This window comes from Myotis nattereri (genome assembly GCF_964212035.1).
Source record: "Myotis nattereri genome assembly, chromosome: 12".
Classification (NCBI taxonomy): Eukaryota; Metazoa; Chordata; class Mammalia; order Chiroptera; family Vespertilionidae; genus Myotis; species Myotis nattereri.
Window position 1 is genome coordinate 44,533,817 of NC_138087.1, and position 20,452 is coordinate 44,554,268.

General features: G+C 40.9%; 1 protein-coding gene across 3 annotated transcripts in view; it reads left to right on the forward strand.

Annotated features, from left to right (window-relative positions):
- Positions 1-20,452, forward strand: part of PCSK5 (proprotein convertase subtilisin/kexin type 5) — a gene marked incomplete at its 3' end in the record, with an annotated part of 420,910 nt that overhangs the window by 354,963 nt on the left and 45,495 nt on the right. For all 3 annotated transcript variants that reach the window (XM_081103066.1, XM_081103067.1, XM_081103068.1), the window contains exons 25-27: positions 14,311-14,353; positions 16,921-17,057; positions 18,392-18,592. In XM_081103066.1, the coding sequence (XP_080959192.1) occupies positions 14,311-14,353; positions 16,921-17,057; positions 18,392-18,592 (381 nt within the window). The remainder of the gene's footprint in view (positions 1-14,310; positions 14,354-16,920; positions 17,058-18,391; positions 18,593-20,452) is intronic.

Consider the following 20,452-nt stretch of genomic DNA (forward strand, 5'->3'; position numbering starts at 1 on the left):
TACCTACAGAAGAGAAAGTGGAAGGGTTTCAGTATAATCTACCACACGGCACAGGAGACTTAGCCGTAAGAAATAAAAGCAAGGAAGTACAGAGAAAGGAGCAATCCAAATGTAACTAGTAGTCCACAGAAGCCAGCAAATGGCACAGAAGAGAAAATGTGTAGTAATGAATAAGGCACTCAATGCAGCACCTCTCAGATCAAGGGAAACATTTGAAGAAAACGATTTCCAAAATCCGTGAAGTTTTAAAAAGGTAGAATAACAGACAAAGGCTCCAAACATAGGGGGAAGGATAGATTCTCTGGCTAGTGCCTCCTGATTAATGAGTAAAAAGTGATCCAGTTGCTATGGTGACTTGAAGATACACAAAAGAAAACATCACTTCTTTAAAATATTCCTGATGATGAATAGGCAGAGCCTTTCAAAATATCGTTTTAAAAATGTAAGAGGCTCTTTTTTTCTTTTAAGAGCATATCACACAGGATGGTGCTTAGAACCCACGCCCACCCCCTCATCCCCCGCCCCGATAAAAGGAAGCGGTTGCACAAGCCCTAGTTTGTTTACACAAACCAGCAATTTTGGCAAAAAGTAATAACCTGAAAATATGTCTGTTGGAGAATAGATTCTGTTTTTCAGCAGTTTGTTTCTGTTTAGGCAGCAAGGGAGGTAAATGTATGTTTTCTTGGTTTTCCTTTTTTCTAACAATATATATAGTTGGAGAGTTTCCATGTATGCTGAGAATGTGAAATGCAATTAAGCAGATTTAGGAAATGGGAGGTTTTGCTTTCTGTAACTTTCTCTTGTCTGAATGGAGAGGTAACAAAAAAATATGATTTCGGTGAGACTGCACTCCTCGTCGCTTCGCCTTCTCCAGCTGGGCTCCTGCAGCCCCAGACTCTTATTTCATTATCCGAAGGATTGTTCTGTTTTGCTCCAGGCAATTCAACTTTGGCAGAGTATCCTGAATAGAATGGAGGTTCCAAGCAAGGTCTTAAAACGAACACTGCAATGATGAAATATCTGGGGTCCCCTTATATAGGAAGTGGAGGGCTCTTAATGGAATGCTTTGGCTAAACTATTGGTTCAAGACCCAAATGAAGTGTTGCAGGGCCTGTGTCCTCAATAGACATTCCTTAGCCGACAAGGTGATATAGGCTTTTGTTGACTGGTACAGGGGTCAATGGTCTTGAATAGCACAGTAAGGCTGCATAACATGGTCTTTTACAGTGGGCGTATGAATATTTTTAAGCAAAGATGTAATCTTAAGTAAAGGCTGGGTGGAGAAGATAGAGAAAGCACTTAGAATTCACAGGAACCAGTGTTTCCAAATCTGCATTTGTTCTGTCCAACCTTGGACAAGTGATCGAGGTTCCTTGGGGCTCAGTTTACTCATCCATAAAATGAGGTTGTACTACCTTCAATTCTGCAAACATATCAAGCACCTCCTCCATGCTGTCGTCTCCCATCTGTGTCCCCAACAACACCTACTCCTGAGTTATATGACTCCAAATACAGTACTATTCAGCTGCTCAAAATTCTAGGAAATCCTCTATGTATTTCTTCCCTTCCTTTCTCTCTCTCTCTCTCTCTCTCTCTCTTTCTCTCTGAGTTTTGTTAGAAATACCTCTCTCCACAATTCAGAAGCAAGGGAGCATTAAGATTAGGGAAGGTGGGTGGGTCATACAAAAAAAGATCAAAGTATCAACTTGATTACTTATAAGGCTAAAATAGAGAATGAATTAGATCTATGAAAAGTGAACTTCCCTGACCCTGCATTAAACTTCCCATCTCACCAGGCATTGAGTTCCTTCTCTCAAACTCACCACTAACATGGGATAAAGCTTTCCTCTTTCTGTTAAAAATAAGTCCAATGAGCTTGTATGCATGTATGCATAACCCATGGACACAGACAGTGGGGTGGGGAGGGCCTGTGGTGGGATGGAAGAGATCAATGGGGGCAAAAGAGGGACTTATATAATACTTTCAACAATAAAGATTTTTTTAAAAAATAAATGAAAATAAGTAGGTAGATTAGAAAAAAAGTCTAGTAGCTATCTTTCTGATATTTTAAAGATCAAGGCAGGACACAGAAGAACATAATTCAACCCACAAAGTCACCAAGTCACTTCTACTTCCCAAATAGTTTTCACTCTGTCCACTTTGACCCACTTCCACTACCACACTGTATTGTAGTTCAGGCAACCAACATAGTTCACCTGAATACTGCAGTAGTCTTCGGACCGGTCTCCCTAATTCTCTTATCTGTTTGCTCTTTCACTCTCAAAAATCCACATTCAATACTGCAGTAATGGTGTTTTTGATCAAATTTGTGACAACTGACTACAAACCTAAAATAATTTCCCAGGGCTCCGGACAAAGTCTGTATTCCTAAGCTTGACATAAAAGCTTGTTTCACGATCCAGCCAGTGGTCTCAACAGTCTTCTTTTTCCTGTCCCTTTTTGTTTCCTTGAGTCCCAAGATCTATTCTTTACTCTAGCTACCCCAAACTCTTTGCAATCCAGTTTTGTATTTACCCCCTTCTTTTCCTTAAAAACCTGTGGGGCTTTTTTCCTTTTCTTTTTCTTTTTTTCTGTGTGTTTTTAAGGTAAGGGCAACTATGCTGTATTCTGAGAAGATTTTGTCTGACCTTGGGGCTCTGTTTGCTCATCCATAAAATGAGGAGGTTGGACTATCTTCAATTCTGCAAACATATTAAGCACCTCCTCCACGCTATCGTCTCCCACAAGATTTTGTCTCTTCCACTATAGTTTCTTCAATGGGAATCTCCTGAGCCCTTTACTGAAGAAACTGCCTCCGTAGATTTAGCTCTCTCTCTCCCTTCAGGCCTTTTCACCTAGAAAGGATTCCACCCTGTCTCCCTCTTTTCCAACAAACTCATTTTTCAGGTCTCATCTAAGCTTTCACTTTCTCAAGGAACCCTCCTATTACTGCACTTCCCCCTCTACACAGACAGCCTGGATTAGTTATCACCCTATTTTCTTCTTAGTAAATTGGTCATAATCCCATTAGTGATAGTGACCACATAACATTCATTGCAATGTCTTTTTACTTGCTGCATCTAGACCCTGATTCCAGATCCATATTGTACTAGGAATTAATCATCATTGTAGCCCTAGCATATAATAAGATTCAAAGTATATTTGTAGAAGGAATAAATTAACAGTGGGCATAACTCTGGGTACTAGGTTTACAGAGATGAGTAAGATATATTCCCTATGGCAGATCATTTTACAATTCACGGCACCCCAAAGGATAACAGCTGCAGCATTAATACAAAGTTTATTGGAAGCTCAGGGAAGACTCGTTCTGTTGGAAGAACTAGAGGACTCAAACAAATCAAAATGCTTCATACTCTTAGGACATTTGGGCTGGGCCTGGAGCCAAGGTTCCCTTCTGGCTCTTATATGATTCCAGGTCTTTCATCAAAATTTCAAAGTGATTTCTGCCATTGTTTTAGTGTCTTTTTGAAATGACTGATGCCCTTTTATCATTTCAAGTCCTCTCTGCTCAAGGTGTTTTCTTTCTTCTTACAGAGTATGTCTTTTGATCCTTCTCCACAGACTAAGAACTATTTGTTTTCTTGGTTATTCTGCAATTTCACTAAAATGGATTTTCTTGTAGATTAAAAGAAATAATGTCCTTGCCGGTTTGGCTCAGTTCATAGAGCATTGGCCTGCAGACCAAAGGGTCCTGGGTTCAATATCGGTCAAGGGCACATACCTTGGTTGCAGGCTCCTCCCTGGCCCCGGCCTTGTTCAGGGCTCATGCAGGAGGCAACCAATCAATGTGTTTCTCTCACATAGATGTTTCTCTCCGTCTTTCCCTCTCTCTTTTACTTTCCCTATAAATCAATGGAAAAATATCCTCGAATGAGGATGAATAACAACAACAACAAATAATAATAATAATAGTTATTATTATTATTGTTATTATTATTATGACATACATGTTTATGCTATTTCCTGGGAATAGCATAATAAATAATTCGTATCTTTTAACCATTCTGGAAAATTCTCAGGCATTCTATTGTGTTTGAATATTGCCTCTTTTCCATTCTCTTTATTATCTCTTTTCAGAACTTTAACACATAATAGACTTTGTAATCTCTATATCTCTTACTACTCTTTCCTGTTATCTCTTTGTCTCTCTGAACTGAGTTTTTTATCTTTCCTTCGTATCTTTGAATTTACTAATTTGCTTTCTGCTATACCTAATCTACTATTTAATCTAGCCATTTAATTTTAAATTTGAATTTTTATGTCTTTCACTTATAGAGATTTACTTTTTTAGTTCTTTTCCAAAATGTTTGGTTATGTTTCTATTTTCAATATATTCTTTTAATTCTTTAAAATATTGAATATTTGCCCTAACTGGTTTGGCTCAATGGATAGAGCATCGGCCTGGGGACTCAAGGGTCCCAGGTTCAATTCCGGTCAAGGGCATCTACCTTGGTTGCAGTCACATACCCAATAGGGAGTGTGCAGGAGGCAGCTGATTGATGTTTCTCTCTCATCAATGTTTCTAACTCTCGATCCCTCTCCCTTCCTCTCTGTAAGAAATCAATAAAATATATTAAAAAATAAAATAAAGTAAAATATTAAATATTTGTTATATTTGCTTACTGGGCCAGATAATTTCAATGTCTATAGCAGCCGTGGGCAAACTACGGCCCATGAGCCGAATCCGGCCCGTTTGAAATGAATAAAACTAAAAAAAAAAAAGACCGTACCCTTTTATGTAATGATGTTTACTTTGAATTTATATAAGTTCACACAAACACTCCATCCATGCTTTTGTTCCAGCCCTCCGGTCCAGTTTAAGAACCCATTGTGGCCCTCAAGTCAAAAAGTTTGCCCACCCCTGGTCTATAGTCTCTGTAGGCCTGATTCTACTATCTATTATTTCTGCTGACTCTCTCTCACAGTGCCTGATTTCCCTGTGTAGTTTGTTTTTTAAAACTGTGACCATTTTCCTTGAAAAAAAAAATATCTGAGAATACTTTGAGATCTGGGTTAAGATTATATTTCTTTTCTTTTTTAATTTTTATTATTAGTTAAGGTATTACAAATGTGTCCTCATCCCCCCCATTAACCCCCAACCTCCCCCCCCCCACCAGCCCCGCACACTCATGCTCCCATCCCCCTGTTGTCCATGTCCATTGGTTTGGCTTATATACATGTATACAAGTCCTTCGGTTGATCTCTTCCCCTTACCCCCGCCCTCCCCTACTTTCCTTCTGGGGATTGATAGCCTGATTGCTGTTTCTCAGTCTTTGGATCTGTCCCTGTTCATCAGTCTATGTTGTTCTCTATATTCCACAAATGAGTGAGATCATGTGGTATTTATCTTTCTCTGACTGGCTTATTTCACTTAGCATAATGCTCTCCAGTTCCATCCATGCTGTTGCAAAAGGCAAGAGTTCCTTTTTTTTTTTTACCGCAGCATAGTATTCCATTGTGTATATGTACCACAGTTTTCTAATCCACTCATCTGCTGATGGGCACTTAGGCTGTTTCCAGATCTTAGCTATGGTGAATTGTGCTGCTATGAACATAGGGGTGCATATATCCTTTCTGATTGGCGTTTCTGGTTTCTTGGGATATATTCCTAGTAGTGGGATCACTGGGTCAAATGGGAGTTCCATTTTTAGTTTTTTGAGGTAGCTCCATACTGTTCTCCACAGTGGCTGCACCAGTCTGCATTCCCACCAGCAGTGCACGAGGGTTCCTTTTTCTCCACATCCTCTCTAACACTTGTTGTTTGAAGATTATTATTTCTATAGAGAGGATTTGCATTTGCTTCTACTAATTGCCCTGAGATACTTCCTACCTGAGACTACTTTAAATTGAATTTTCCTTTTGAAATGTTCTAGAACACTGAGACAACATGAATTCTGATTATAAACCTGTATGAGATCCAGCTTATGGTTATGAATTATCAGAGGAGGTGGTGGTGGTGGTGTTGTTGTTTCATCTACCCAATTCCAAGGCTAAAACCAGGATTTTTTTTTCTTGTCCTGGCAACTTTATTTTTCATTCATTCTTATACTATAATTGTGTATATTATCTGGCAACCCTGACTATAATAAGAATGCTCTGGATTTTTTAATTCAAAAAGGGTGATTAAAACCTAATTAAATGGGAAGACAGAAGAAGGAGAATCATAATTTGGTTTCTTTGGGGCCTTAAACAAATATTTCTGTGATGTACCAGATTAGAGATTTGTTTATCTACTCTACATTTTGCCACATCGTGCTTTCTTCTTTAAATAACTTAGTCTCCCCTCACCAGATTGCAAACTCCTTGAGGATACGGATTGCCCTTCTTATCTGTATATGCTCCTTATAATATATACAAAGCAGTGTATGGACTATAGTACATAATCAGTTGAGTATTTGCTATTGCTCCAAAGTCAACTTTACGGCTGAATGCTCCTCATTTTCTATCCATCCCGGTAAACAAGCCACAGTCAGAGCGTCTCCTATTTCTTCACCTCCCACAACTAATCTTGATTTTCCTTTTAGTTCCTCTCTGATTTTTCTTTATTACTACAGTCTCAGTTTACCCCTTGTCATTTCTCCTCCTGTATATTTCTTAAAAGACCACTTCATGAAATGTGTTACATAGACTCCTAGCTTTGCAAGATTTAATAGATGAATCCATTTCTACAGTCAAAGAAGTCATTTTCTACACAGCACCCACACTGATCTTTTTAAGTAAATCACATCACAGCAAATCTTTATTATAAAGCTTCTCTTGGCTCCCCATTACTCTTAGATTAGAAAGCAAATCTCTCACTCTGTCCTATAAAACCATATTTGATCTGATCCTGAATATGACCCTGGCCTCATCTCCAGACTCTCCCCCTTTTCTTTATCCCCTCAGCCTCAATGACCTTCTTGATGTTCCTTGAAATGAACAAGCTTTTCTTGGCCTCTCCCTAGAAAACTTACCCTTAAGAGCTTCAGATGGCTAGTTCCTTGTTATCATTCAAATCTTTACTCAAATGTCAAGTCTTGAAAAGCTCTCTTTCTAACCCACTTATCTAAATTAAGGCCTCTTTTCTCCACTGTAGTCTCATCACTCTTTAACCCTTTATCTTAATGTACCTATGTATGTGTTTCTCTTCATCATTCAATGCATATTTCTGAAGCATCTATCTGCTATGCACCAAGCAATCCTCTTGGTAGTGAAGTACATAAAAACAAAACAAAACAACTTGTCCTCATAGAACTTGCATTTTAGTGATTTTTTTCATGCATTAATTAAAAATGTACATTTTATTTACATCTAACAATTTTTCTTTTACTGTTTTCTTCCCCCTAAAATGTAAGCTCCAGAATAAATAAGTGAATGAACATGCAGCTGCAGTGAGTGATCCTTGTAGGAACTCAGCTGCATATATTCATCCATCACTCCCATTTGCCAATCAGTCTAGGCAAGGATGGAAATCCAGGAACAGCCTCCCTATGATATTCCATTGTCAGAATCAGAGGACCTGGTATAGACCAGAGTCCAATAAAGCACTGAGCCCTCTTTTAGCCAACATTTGTAGACAATGATTTAGATTATTTATTCAGGTCTCTTCTACTACTGCTATGTCCCTCCAGGGGGCTGTGCCCCATTGTCAGCTGCACCATTTGTACTACTGCCAATTCAAATATTTATTCATTGTCCTTGGACACCAATGAGGACAAAATGATTGAAAATCATCAAAAGTCTCCCAACAAAATACTTTGTATCCCAGCACCAGTAAACCTCCCAGAAAAATCTTCTACTTTGGCAAAGCTATCAGAGGGTCCATTTTGTATTTTGGTGTTAATTATTTCAAGCAATTCTAAGTACAAGGCCTATTTGAATTATGTACTTTTTAGTGCTATTTGGGGCTTAAAATTAGCTGCACTCTTTGGGCATATAAACCTCTTACCCAGTTCATTTTCCTCGGGTAGACTGAAGAATGTCAGTGACCCTCCTACAAATTTGTACAGTATCGTCTAATAACGAAGTACATATTTACTCAGGGAGAATATGCTTTATTGGCAATGTGTTTAATTATCTCCCAGAACAATTTAAGTATTGGCTGTTTATAATGCTCCTCTCCCCTCAAAGGGAGGGGCAGTACATTTCGTAGGGGGTGGACATTCTGCTGATGCTCCAGCAAGGCTGCAGGTGCTCATAAAGGGAATTGGCCCAAGTGACGGGCTCTAGTTTGGTTAGTGAATCTGAGGCAGAGCCAAGAATAACCCCATTCCTGCTCATCTGCCTCCTTGACAGAATCCTATCAGCACAAAAATTCATATTAAAAGTGAAATTTTTAAATTTTTAAACATCTGCCACTGTTTTAGCCACACCCTATGGAAGAACATCAGTCTTGTCCTAGTGATGCAGGCTTAGGAAGTGCTGAGAAACAAAATGGAAAGACAAGAAAACAGCAGTGGGCAGGAGAGGGACAAAGAATGAAGAAAAAATTCAAAGGCCAGTTTTCTCAGGGAAGATCTGTGGGAGGAGACTGTTTCCAAACTTGTGGCCAAATGACCCCAAACTCACAACTTGAACAGTTTCTTCCTTTCCTTAACAGCATTTATTCTAATAAATTTTGTAACATTTATAAAGAAAATACAGAAATACACACAATCAGACAGAGAAAACTACTGTTAACATTTTAGCTTTTTCTTCTGATTTTTGATAGTCATATCTATACATGTAGATATACATACATATTATTTATACAACTAGACATGAATTATCATTCTTTTCATGAAAATGCTTTCATGTCATTAACATTCTTGAAAAACAAGATTTTAATGGCTGGATACTAGACCATCTTGTGTAAATGTACCATATTTAACCTATTCCCAACAGATGAACTTTTGGATTTTTTTTCATATGTACATGATTAGTGGTTATTTTTATCTAGGAAGCTTGTTTGGGGGGAACAAATTTATGCACTAAAGCTAGAGGGTGGTGGAAAGGTGGGGAAGTGGAATATAGGCATATCATAAAACAGCACCCATCTAATTGTAATTCAACATACCCTGCTTTTCCCAAATGATCCCAGCCTTGTGGCTCAATCTCTTTCCCAAGTCCAATCACCTATATCCTAGGTTCGACCAAACTTGGGGCTCTATTCACCTTCCCAATGCCTCCCACACTTAGGCAAAGTATTAGAGTAAACTAATGCTCTGACCATGCTTCATAGGTTTCTAGCCCAAATAACTCTCCAAACCCCATGATAACAGAAATCTCAAACAGTAATCTCTTTACTTTTTCTATTGATCACCCCATTGGTTTAAAAAAAATTAGCATGTGCCTACAATATATATATATAGATGTGTGTGTGTGTAAATTGTTTATATGCACTGGTATAGAATATTTTACATATATTAAAAAGGGATGCTAAAGTGGAAATTTTAAGATAATAAAAATAATTGAAACATGTTCTGTTTTTTATGTGTGTGTTTTTCCGTAACCCAATGAATTGTCTTGCACATTTCTCTTTGGAGACCAGTGACTTGGCCACACCTAACCATAATGCCACATCTGAGCTAATGAATTCATATATTAACCTTCTGGAAAGCATTTTTGACATTTGGTTCCTTAAAATTATAAACGGAAGAAATGGCTCTCTGATGGGTTCACTCATCTGCATGTATATAAGGACTCCCTGCACTTGGCTTCTGGCTCCTCCCTTCTTTATAGAAAGAATATGTGTTTCTGATTAACTTGTTCGCCTAGCATTTTTAGATTGGAAGATAAGTTGAAAATATAGATATGAATGACTGTGTTTCAATGATATGACTAGATTCCACGTTCCCCACCTTTCCACAACCCTCTATACCAGTGGTTCCCAACCTTTTATTGGCCATGCACCATCTAAGCATCTCTAAAATCCTGATGACCTCTCCTGCGACATATCATTCTTATTATTCAAAAAGTGAACTCCTATTCATGTGGAAGAAACCTAAAAGGACATTAACTTGGTCTAAACAAGTTCCAAAGAATATGGTATCCATGAAAGAGGAAAATAAAAGAACGAAAGTACAGTTGAAGTACTGAGGAAGAAATCACTAATTAATTGTTATAATAATAATAATATGAAGTGATATGAAAGAAAAGCAAATAAAGTTTCAAAACACATAACAGAGAACTGAAATGCATAAATATGTCACAATATATATTTATATGTTGTATATGAGGCCCCTAGAATCATAAGAAATGCCAAAAATTCACTGTTAATACCTCATTCTCGAATTGCCCACTTGTGGGGGGGGGGTGCCCCACATTGGGAATCCCTGCTCTATAGCTTTAGTACATAAATTTAGTGCAATAAGGTGGGTGCTGTTTTGTGGAACATTTACAGCTGCGGCCTAAGAGTTCAAGGCAGAAGAAGCCTAATGGATTTAGGACACCTGAGAAGAAGGGACCGAGGGGGTAAGAGCCCAGGAGGCTCCCAAGAGCACAAGTTTAACATGCCCCTCCCTCAGCAGCTTAGGCAGTTACCTAGAGGGCTTTGAAGTAATGGGACACAGGATAGACAGGTTTTCAAAGGGCCATGGTAGGGAGACCTGGCTAGCATGGGATAGGAATGAAAGACCCACAAGCCTAAAAATGAATCTTGAAAGAAATAGCCAAAGGTAATATAGGAGCACCCTGACATTAACTTTTCCCCCCAGTTTTGCAGACAGTCAGCTTTGCCTAAACAATAGATCTCATCCACAGCTAATCCTGGCATATCTAGGTAGTTATTAGGTGATAAAGGGCAACTCTTAAGACATCAAGTTTCTTTTCTCTCCCCCACATGAAAAATCAACATATAATAGTAAGAACAATACATTTAGAAAAAGCAAAATAGGGACATTTTTGCTTGTGTGTCTCTTTCATTGTGTAACTCAAAGTTTATGTAAACTTTTAGAAAATATTGTTCTCTGGACATTTTTAAGTGTTCAGTTCCATCTCTAGTTTAAAATGTCCCTTTCCCAATACACTTTGTTAAGTAAGATGTACATAACTCCTAACGTAGCCCTGATCCATCCACAGTCAATGGTGAAGGCTATAGGTACTTCTGAAAACATAATAAAGTGGCAGAGAACGTCAGTTAACCACTGAAGGTGATGCTGACCACAGGAGTCAATGTCTCTGTGAGGACAGTGAGTTTGTGATGAGTTCCAGCACTGACGATCGCCAAGGAAACAGTGGGAAGGTGACCCGGAGGATTAAGACCTCTGCAGACACAGTGGACATTGTGGTCCTGCCCACCCCACCCCATAAAACTGAATTTTCTCAGGAAAGAAAAACTGTATCCCCACACCCTATCTTGACAAGGCATCTGCACACACATTCTCCTTAGGAAGTGGGCAGCTGGAAGCCAATAACTGTTTCTGAAGGCGTGTTTCCAAATGTGTGAGGCTCTCTCTCTGAATTCTGACTGAACTTGCCCCCTCCCACCTCAAAATATGCTCTCAGCTCAAAAGTTTGACAAGATCAAATAACCAGAGCTATTTAAATATTCTACTTTGGGTAACACCTTCCAAGATAGTTAACAATTCTAACTTGTTTAGACTCTTCCATTCCTCACCATGCCCACCACACACACACACACACACACACACACACTAGAAGCCAGGAAAATTCACCTTTCTCCTTAAGCCACCCCTCCTTACCGTTCACATGTACCCTCAACTTAGAGTCAACTTCTAGGTTTGGGATTGTTACCTTTTCTTAATCCCTTAACAGCTGTCTCTCAGTGGTCAAGCTAAATCCATTTAGCTGTTTGACTTGAGGGTCTTCTGGGTGGAATTTTTTTAACGAAATAATTCTTACTCTTTAGAATAACTGGTAATAATGAGAAAGACTGGTGGACATTCATAAATGGTTATAAGACAGTTCCTGTTCTATGCATTATTCATTTATGCAAACTGTTGTGAAGGTACCAAATTCACTGTGCAATTGGGCTGGAATTGGACTCAAGATGGCATTGGTATGCATAGTTCTGAGGCTTGGTTCTATTTAACATTTTCATCAATGACCTGCTTAAAGGAGCAGAGAGCAAACTCATTAAGTTCCTAGATGAGAGAGATGGCCAGAACATCAGAGAACAGGATTAGAATTTCCCAGCCCTCGCCAAATTAGCAGAACTATTGGAGTCAAATATGTGTATTAGGGACAGGAAAGGGGAAAGTAAGTTGCCAAATGCTAGCTGAGTAATAGTTACTTATTTAGAAGCAACTGAAAAGAATATAGGTGCAAACATAGACTCGTAGCAGGAAATAAACTCACCCAGTAGAATCATTAGTGTTCACTGGGACCTTTGCCACCCCTTAAAATGGATTCAGATCCCCAATCCATGGACTGTGGAAGCAGAAAGCCTTCCCCCAAGAATTCAAAGAATTCTAGTGAGCTTTTCTTTCTCATTGCCCCTCTAGCTTCAAATCCCCGATTCCCCGTAATTAGCCTGGCTTATGATTCATTTCACTGCCCTGCTCTAACTCTATCGAAAACCATGTTGACCCAGATTTGAAAACCTTTTCATGAGCCAATCATGGCCTCCTGCAAAAAGGCATGGCTCTCCTGCGCTGTCTTGGCTCTTGCTCAATCCTTACTGTTAAACTTCTACTCCAGGTTATTTCACAAGGTATTTTCCTAAATGCAGACAGTTTTCTCCCTAGAGGAACTCTGGGGTCAGCTGTTAAGAAAATAACATTTACACCAGTGTTACCTAACAAAGGTGAGTAACCCAGTAGTGCTCCAGCCAGGGGCCAGAAAACTTTGGACAGTAAGGTGACAGATAGTAAATATTTTCTATCTCTGTTGCGACTACTCTACTCTGATACTGTAGAATGAAAGTATTCATACACAGTATGCAAACGAAAGGGCATGGCCAGTTTTGGCCCTGATGGGTGCTGGTCATAGTTTGCCAACTCCAGCTATACTCAGCCTCAGAACCTTTGACTTTTGGGAAGATTTTGCAACCATCTTATCCAATCATTTTACAGCTACAGAAATCAGGACTCATCAAGAAGAGTGAAGTTTACGTGAGTTCTCAAGACAGTTAAACCAGGGTTACAACTCCAAACTAGAAACAGGTAGCCCGATTCCCAGGCCAGTGCCCTCACCTCTGCAAAAATCACTAGGCTATTTTCAGAAGTTTCTGGGGATACCGTGTAAATGGCAGAGCCTCTTCTGGAAATGTATCCACTATAACCTTTGGTGCAATGCTTTAGTCGTATTATGTGTAATACACAATGGTGGTGTGGTATAGTATCCCTAGGAGGACCCAAGATGAATGTTTGGCTAAAGATTCCGGTGGTTCTACAAAAAGGCAGACTTTGTGAAACCAAAGTAGGGCCTAGAGTAGATCAAAATGGAAAGCCATGCACAAAGTTCAAAGGACATTGTTTTGTTTAGTTTTTCAAGTTAAAGGTGACATAAAATCTTCATGCACCAAGAGGAATGTTTTAAAGAGGAGCAATTGTTTTCCATCTCCTATTAGAATAAAAAGAGCAAGACTGGGGTATAACAGATAGACAGAAAAGCTAGAGGTAACTGTTATTCACAAAACTGAAGACCAGAGGAAGTCACTGAATGCCCTTAATAATTGGATCTGGGAGTAGGATGTTTTGGGAGGATTAAGAGAGAGAGAAATAGACTGAGTCAGTGATTCTCAAAGTCCTTTCTCTCTCTATGAAGTCCCATGAAAGCTGAGACAACAGGGGCACAGTGAATCATTATACTTAATGAGAACAGGACAGTTTCTTTAAGGGGTTGTGCAGTGTAAAACAAAGTGGATACTAAACTGGAAAAAAAAAAACCCACACAATTGTTCAAATTTCAAAGGAACTTCCCAGATAACAACCCCTCGCATTGGTAGGCAATTAGGATAACTCATGGAAAACTCATCATTCAGGATTGGAAGCACAAAGCCCCTTTTTAAGTGTGTGTCTGTATAGATATGCTTGATGCTTTTACCTCATCAGAGGCCAGGAATTTCTCAAAGTGGACAGTTCCTGGTCTGCAATTTGAAGTCCCAGTAGCTTGGGCCTATTCCTCCTTGAAAGTCAGGGCCTAGTATTTATGAGAACTTTTATTTTACTAGCTTTGATAAAGATAAATCATAGCACATAGCTTGGTACTCGTTAAAAATGGTACAATCTGTTCAAATGCCATTTCTGGACAGAACATTTCATAAAACTATCCCAGAAGATTGTCTCAAAACAACTTTTCCAAAGCCCATTTTTCCAAATGATGAACTCTTGGCAATTACTATTTTTCATGATTATACTTTTTTTCCAGATGACCCAGGAACCTGCACATCATGCGTTACGAGGTATTACATGTAAGTCTGGCCTTCTTTTTCATAGCGCTAACTTTTCTGCAGTTTAAGCATTACCTACTTAACCCTAAATCAGTGATTACAAGAAAGAGGGCCTGCAGCCTGCAGCAGCTCTGCCCTGTCAGGCTATTAATGGACAATTCTTGGATTTAGCAATAAGAGCCCAGCTGTTTTCTTGCCTGGAAAGGAGACCTTCGCTTTCTTGGTCCTTGAAGGCACCCAACTTGACACTGGTGTCTAGGAATCTTGCCATGGGTGACCAGGATTCAGACCTTGCTGGTTCTGGACAGATCTTAGTAATAGACCCACCACCAGGCAAGCTGTTTGCAGATGTATGCATGGGGACCTTGTCCTTAATAAGAGTTGGGTGGTCCAGGATGAAACCAGGTGCTACATTAGCTCTCAATCATCCCCTGGGTAATGAAAGACACAGACCACTAAGTTAAATGAAACACGGGTAACCATCATCCCCAAGTTCTCTGTTACAAATCAAGCGTGGCATGTCTTAACGTCACCTCCCCTTCCCAGTCTAGTTTCCCTTCCAGGGGGAAAAAACTAAGAAAGAAAAGAAGGGAGGACCAGAGAATGCATAGGCTACGTAATCCCTCCCTATCATCCTAAGAACTGTAGAGTTTTGTGATAAACTCTCACATCCATTTCTTCTTTTCATCTTTCCAAAAACATTGTCAGGAACCTGGGATCGATGTTATTCTTCAGAAGGAAAAAATGAAGCTCGGAGAGGCTATGGGTTCTCTCATGAAGCACCACAAGCTAGTGGGAGGGAGGGGGTGTCTAGATTTGGGTCACCTCAACTTTAATGAGCTTGATTCCAAGGGGCTTAAAATGTGGTGGTGGGTGGGAAGACATTAAAAGGGATGAGGTGGATGGCAAGGAACGGGAAACCTAACAAGCTGAAACATATTAAGAACGACCAGTTAACCTTATTATTACTTAACCTTATGGTTTTAATTCAACTATCCCAGAGTAGCCTATTATTCTCTGCATTGATTGTGTCTCTCCATCACTGCATTCCTGCCCTACTGATTTATTGTTCCATTTAAACAGGGGATGTGGGGTGGAGAAGAGGGCCCCAGACTTGATTATTAGAAGATAGACCAGATGACAGTAAATGAGCAGAAAGAAATTTGTCAGCATGTTCATAGTTGGCATTTGCCCAGCATATGGCCTGCCACAGACACCCCAGGCAGAGATGAACAGCAGAAATGCAAGCATTCCTTGCTGAGGTCACATGGTTGAGGACACAAACTGTTCCTTGAAGAACCGAGGCAGGACCCAAAGAAATAGTGACCATGCATAAGTGGGTGAGGAATGCTCCTCTTTGTCTCTATTATGATTCTGTGTCCCTCCAGCCTAACTCTACCCGTCTTCATTTTGTCACCAAAAGACACCCCTTGACCTGCACCTACTTCCTCTGTCACCTGGCAGCGTCTTCTGTTAAAGTTTGGAGCCAGCCTCTTCAGCCTCTCCAGCTCACCACTGCCCACTAATGAGCATATTCCATAATACCCTGTGAGCACCCAAAACAGCAGGCCCTCCAATAACATTGTGTCTTTCAATGTCATTGCATTATAATGTTGATGAGATGCTGTTGGAACTTAACTCTTGTATCTAGTATCAATTAGCCTATCAATTAGTATATTTCATTATACATCATTTCACTTGAAGTCGCAGAACCTCTCAACCACATTAAGGGCCTACTGTACACTACAAAGAATATGTCCAATATCATGAAGGTAAAACATGTGATATTTATTTCAAGAAACACACATTTATAACCCTTTAGAAAATTTAGTGACTTTGAATGCAGCTAATAAAACACTCTGCAATAGAAGTTGGTAAGAAATGCAAAGCCTGCCTCTGATATATTGTTGATGCTACAAAATTCATCAAAGGGCAAAGATCAATTTCATTCCACTCCCCCTTCAAATGAGCCTATAATTCAGTGTAGGATGAGAATAATGGATAGTAAGAGTAGAAATATGTATGCATAAAAGCTAAGGCACTTTGATAGTGATGTCAGTAATCTGGTCACAGACATTTTGGTAAGCTACTTGAAACCAATGCTGAGCTGTTTCAGACCTTGCAAGTGCCATGTGGCAAGAGCACAGAAACTATCTGTTCAAACGGACCTTGGTTAAATCCAAGTCCCACCTTTAACTACCTATGTGACTTGAGTACTTAACTTTGAGACTCAGTTCCCTGATCTGAAAATTAAATATAAGTAATAGCTACCATATGGGGATTGCATGGACTTTTAAATAGGCTAATACTTGACACATAATCACTACTCCATAAATAGCAGCAGCCCTGTCCTTCTTCCCCAGCCTCCTCTCAGCTATCCCGATAAGGATGCTCAGAGGTCCAGAGAGAGATGAGTAATGACTTATGTGGAAGGCACACACAGACCAAGAGGAAGTTTTCTCCCTTGAAACCCAAATACGTACACTTGTTAAAAACTATGCATAGACATACAAGAGGAGATTAAATTATGGTGGTTAAGAGAAATACATCAACATAGTTCATGGAAGAAACTCCATCTTCTCCCCTAGGTTTGAACATCACTGCTACAAATCCTGCCCTGAGAAGACCTACACTGAAAAGTCTGAATGCAAAGCGTGCACTGCCAACTGTGACATCTGTGACCAGAATGGGTGTTACTGGTGTGAAGAGGGCTTCTTCCTCCGGGGTAAGCCTGGCAGTGGCATTGAACAAAGTAAAAACAGGGCTCTGGAGCTCCACCAGAAAGAACATGGCTGGGCCCTAGCCATTTTGGTTCAGTGGTTAGAGCATCAGCCCACAGACTGAAGAATCGAGTTGTGATTCCAGTCAAGGGCACGTACCTCGGTTACAAGCTCCATCCCAGTAGGGATGTGTGCTGGAGGCAACCAATCACTCACTGTATCTCTCTCACATTGATGTTTCCCTCTCTGTCTCTCCCCCTCCCTTCCACTCTCTCTATCAGTGGGGGAAAAATCACCAGGTGAGGATTAACAAAAAAAAAAGAAAAAAGAAAAGAAAGAACAGAGCTGTTTGATTGGTTTCAGGGTCTGCATGTGTGGGCGCCTCTTGTCCAAGGGGAAATTTTAATTTGATTTGAAAATAAACATTAGCCAGGACTACCTCCTTCTGCTTTCATTATAAAAGCATAGTTCCTATTTCACTAATTAATCTCAAATTACTCCAAACTGATGGAAGCATAAGTGAATGTGAGGATGCAGGGGACACTGGAGATAGTGCTTTGGAATCTAAGTCACCTGAAATATTCAGAACCATAACTCTCTCCTTGAGATGTAATCCATATTGTATATTTCTGAGCACTGTAAAAGTTAAACAAGGTCTGTTTTCTTGGGTTGTGGTCAATTCATTGCCTTTGATGAAGATGGATGGCTAGGAAAGAAATATATTGTGAGTCTTCCAATTAAAGAACTAGTAGTCTGATGTTCTTGAATGCTCGTGGGGAAGAGAAGGGTACAGAGAGCCCAAACGGTCTCCCATTGCTCTATATAAAGAGATTCGTTTTATTTGCAGTTTTTGAAGGCCTCAATAATGTCAAGTTCTTTATGCTCTTAACCCTTTGAGCTAATAGTCAATTTAAATTGTCAATTAAAAGAGGGCTTAAAGTGTTAGATTTTTAAAGACACATTGAGCCCTAGCCAGTTTGGCTCAGTAGATAGAGTAATGGCCTGCGGATTGAAGGGTTCAGAGTTTAGTTCTGATCAAGGGTGCATACCTCGAGTACTGGTCAGGGCACATGCAGAAGGCAACCAATCAAGGTGTTTCTCTCACATCGACGTTTCTCTCTCTGTCTCCCGCTCCCTTCCACTCTCTCTTAAAAAAAAAATGGAAAAATACCCTTGGGTAAGGATTAACAAAAAAATACACATTAATTGGCTGAAAGAAGCTAATGCCATCCTGGTGTCTTTTAAAACAAACTCAAAGAAAAAATGTACCTGAGGTCCCCTACGGCCTGTTTAGAACTTGACCCTGCACAGAGCACTGAGCCAAACTACTCTTCCCTAGGTGGCAGCTGTGTGAGGAAATGTGGGCCTGGCTCCTACAGCGACACAGAGATGGGCAGCTGTGAGCCCTGCCACCGAGCCTGTGAAACCTGCACCGGCCTGGGCCATGACGAGTGCAGCAGCTGCCCACCGGGACTCCAGCTGCTGCATGGGACCTGCGTGGCTCCCACCCAGACCCAGACAGAAGGCAAATTCTGGAATGGTATGTGTCTCCCCAGGGCGATCGCAGGTGTCCGGCTGCCTTCTCGGCCTCCCAACCTCTTTAACCCTTGCTTTCGGGATACCAAGAGATGAAGGCCGGGCAGTGAAACAAAAGCTTGGGATGAGAATCAACACTGGGTCTCTTCGATGATGAAGGCAGCAGAGGGAAGGAGGCTGTAACTGGCTTTCGGCCAGGAGGGAACACCTAAAGGCACTTGAGTTTCCGCAAGGGCGGAGCAGGCCTCTGAGCGCATGAAGAGTCAGAGAGAGGTGGCCCGACCAACATTTTCTCGAAGATTTAGGGATAGCTTCTATCGTTCCTGTATCTCTTTATTAAGGTAAAGGAAAGCGGCCAATAGGGTAGGCTATTTCAGTGAAGCAAGGAAGAACTGCTCTGAAGTACTGGAACTTAAGCTAAAACGGCTGATCTGTCTGGATGGGTTATCAGGAATGGCCATCATTCAAGCTTTGCCTTTTAACAGCTGCCCTCTCCAGCTGCAGGTGGGAAAGTGGGGTCCTGAGAGGGGTGGGAGTGAGGGAGAAGGTGGCAGCTTGGACTCTAGCAATAAAGGCCTGCACGTATCATTCCCACCGAGTCTTCAGAACTGGCCTCCTCGCCTTGGAGCCTCGGCCACAGGCTTCCTTGCAAGGTGATCACAGACTTGGGTGGCCTCTCCACATCCGAGGAGGTTACAAAACGAAGTCCTCCTCCTGCTGGGAAAATCTGGCTCACTTTCTGTGCAGAGACTCTCATGAAAACAAGAGATGCTCTCTGTTTGATTTGGAGGCAAAGATTTGTTTAAAAAAAGAAGGTCATCTCAGTGTAGAAGCAACAGCAGCTGAAAGGAGGTTCTGCTCAGGACAGGTCTTCTAAGGGCTGGGGAGAGTGAGGGATGGGGCAGGAGGAAAGCTGTTGCTGGGTTTCAGGGGAGGGACCTCTGTGGCTGCTTGTCTACCACGACAGCACTGCCTATGCAGCAAAGGAAAGGCAGCTCGGAGACCATGGCACACCCAGCAGCCAAAGGCCACAGAGAACACAGGCCGGTTTCAGGGACAGAGCTGGGAAGAAAACCACTCAATCCAGATTGGGAGATCTTCAGTGAATTGTAGCTGAACCAAAATGCTGAAAACGAGTTTGTCTGCCATTCAGGCATTTAAGAGGCCGTGCAGGCCAAGGGGAAAATAGTCTGGTGCTGTGTTTCTAGCTCAGAACATCTGTATTTTATCTGGCATCCAGATGATGAAAACGTCTAGGGAGCCAAGAGGCATAGCAGACTTGATCTCCCAAATGATTACACGTCCCTTTCAACTGGACTACGCACTTTGCTAGGCAGAAACCAAGCCTTGATTGCTCCCCTTGGTCAAGGCACCACACCCACCCCTCCGCATTTTCTACTATCAAAATGTAATGTTTTTGAAGAGAGAAAGGAATTAGTCCGTTTGGGGATTTAGCAGCAACAAAAGATGGGGAAGCAGATGAGAATGATTCTCATGGCTGGACAAAAGCAATAAAGGCAAGGCCATGGCTGCACTTTTCCACTTCCATGATCTAGGAAATAAGACGTGCAGACTATTGACAGTGAGAAAACACTGTTCCTTCTCTGAGCCAGGGAAGACTCGGCTTCCCCAGCACAGTTAGGCACATCTGAAACGGACAGTGAGGGGGAAAGAGCTCTGTAAAGCCCCAGGAGTATCTGAGTGAAGGCCATATTTCTCTCCACTTCTTTTCCTTGAAAAAACAAGGTTGAAAGTGTAACAGGAGAGCAGGTAGGGGGGTCCCAGAGACCTAATCAGCCACACCTTTAAGATGATGGAAAGCAGACTGCAGTCATTCTGGGCCAACTTAGAGGGAGCCAGACAA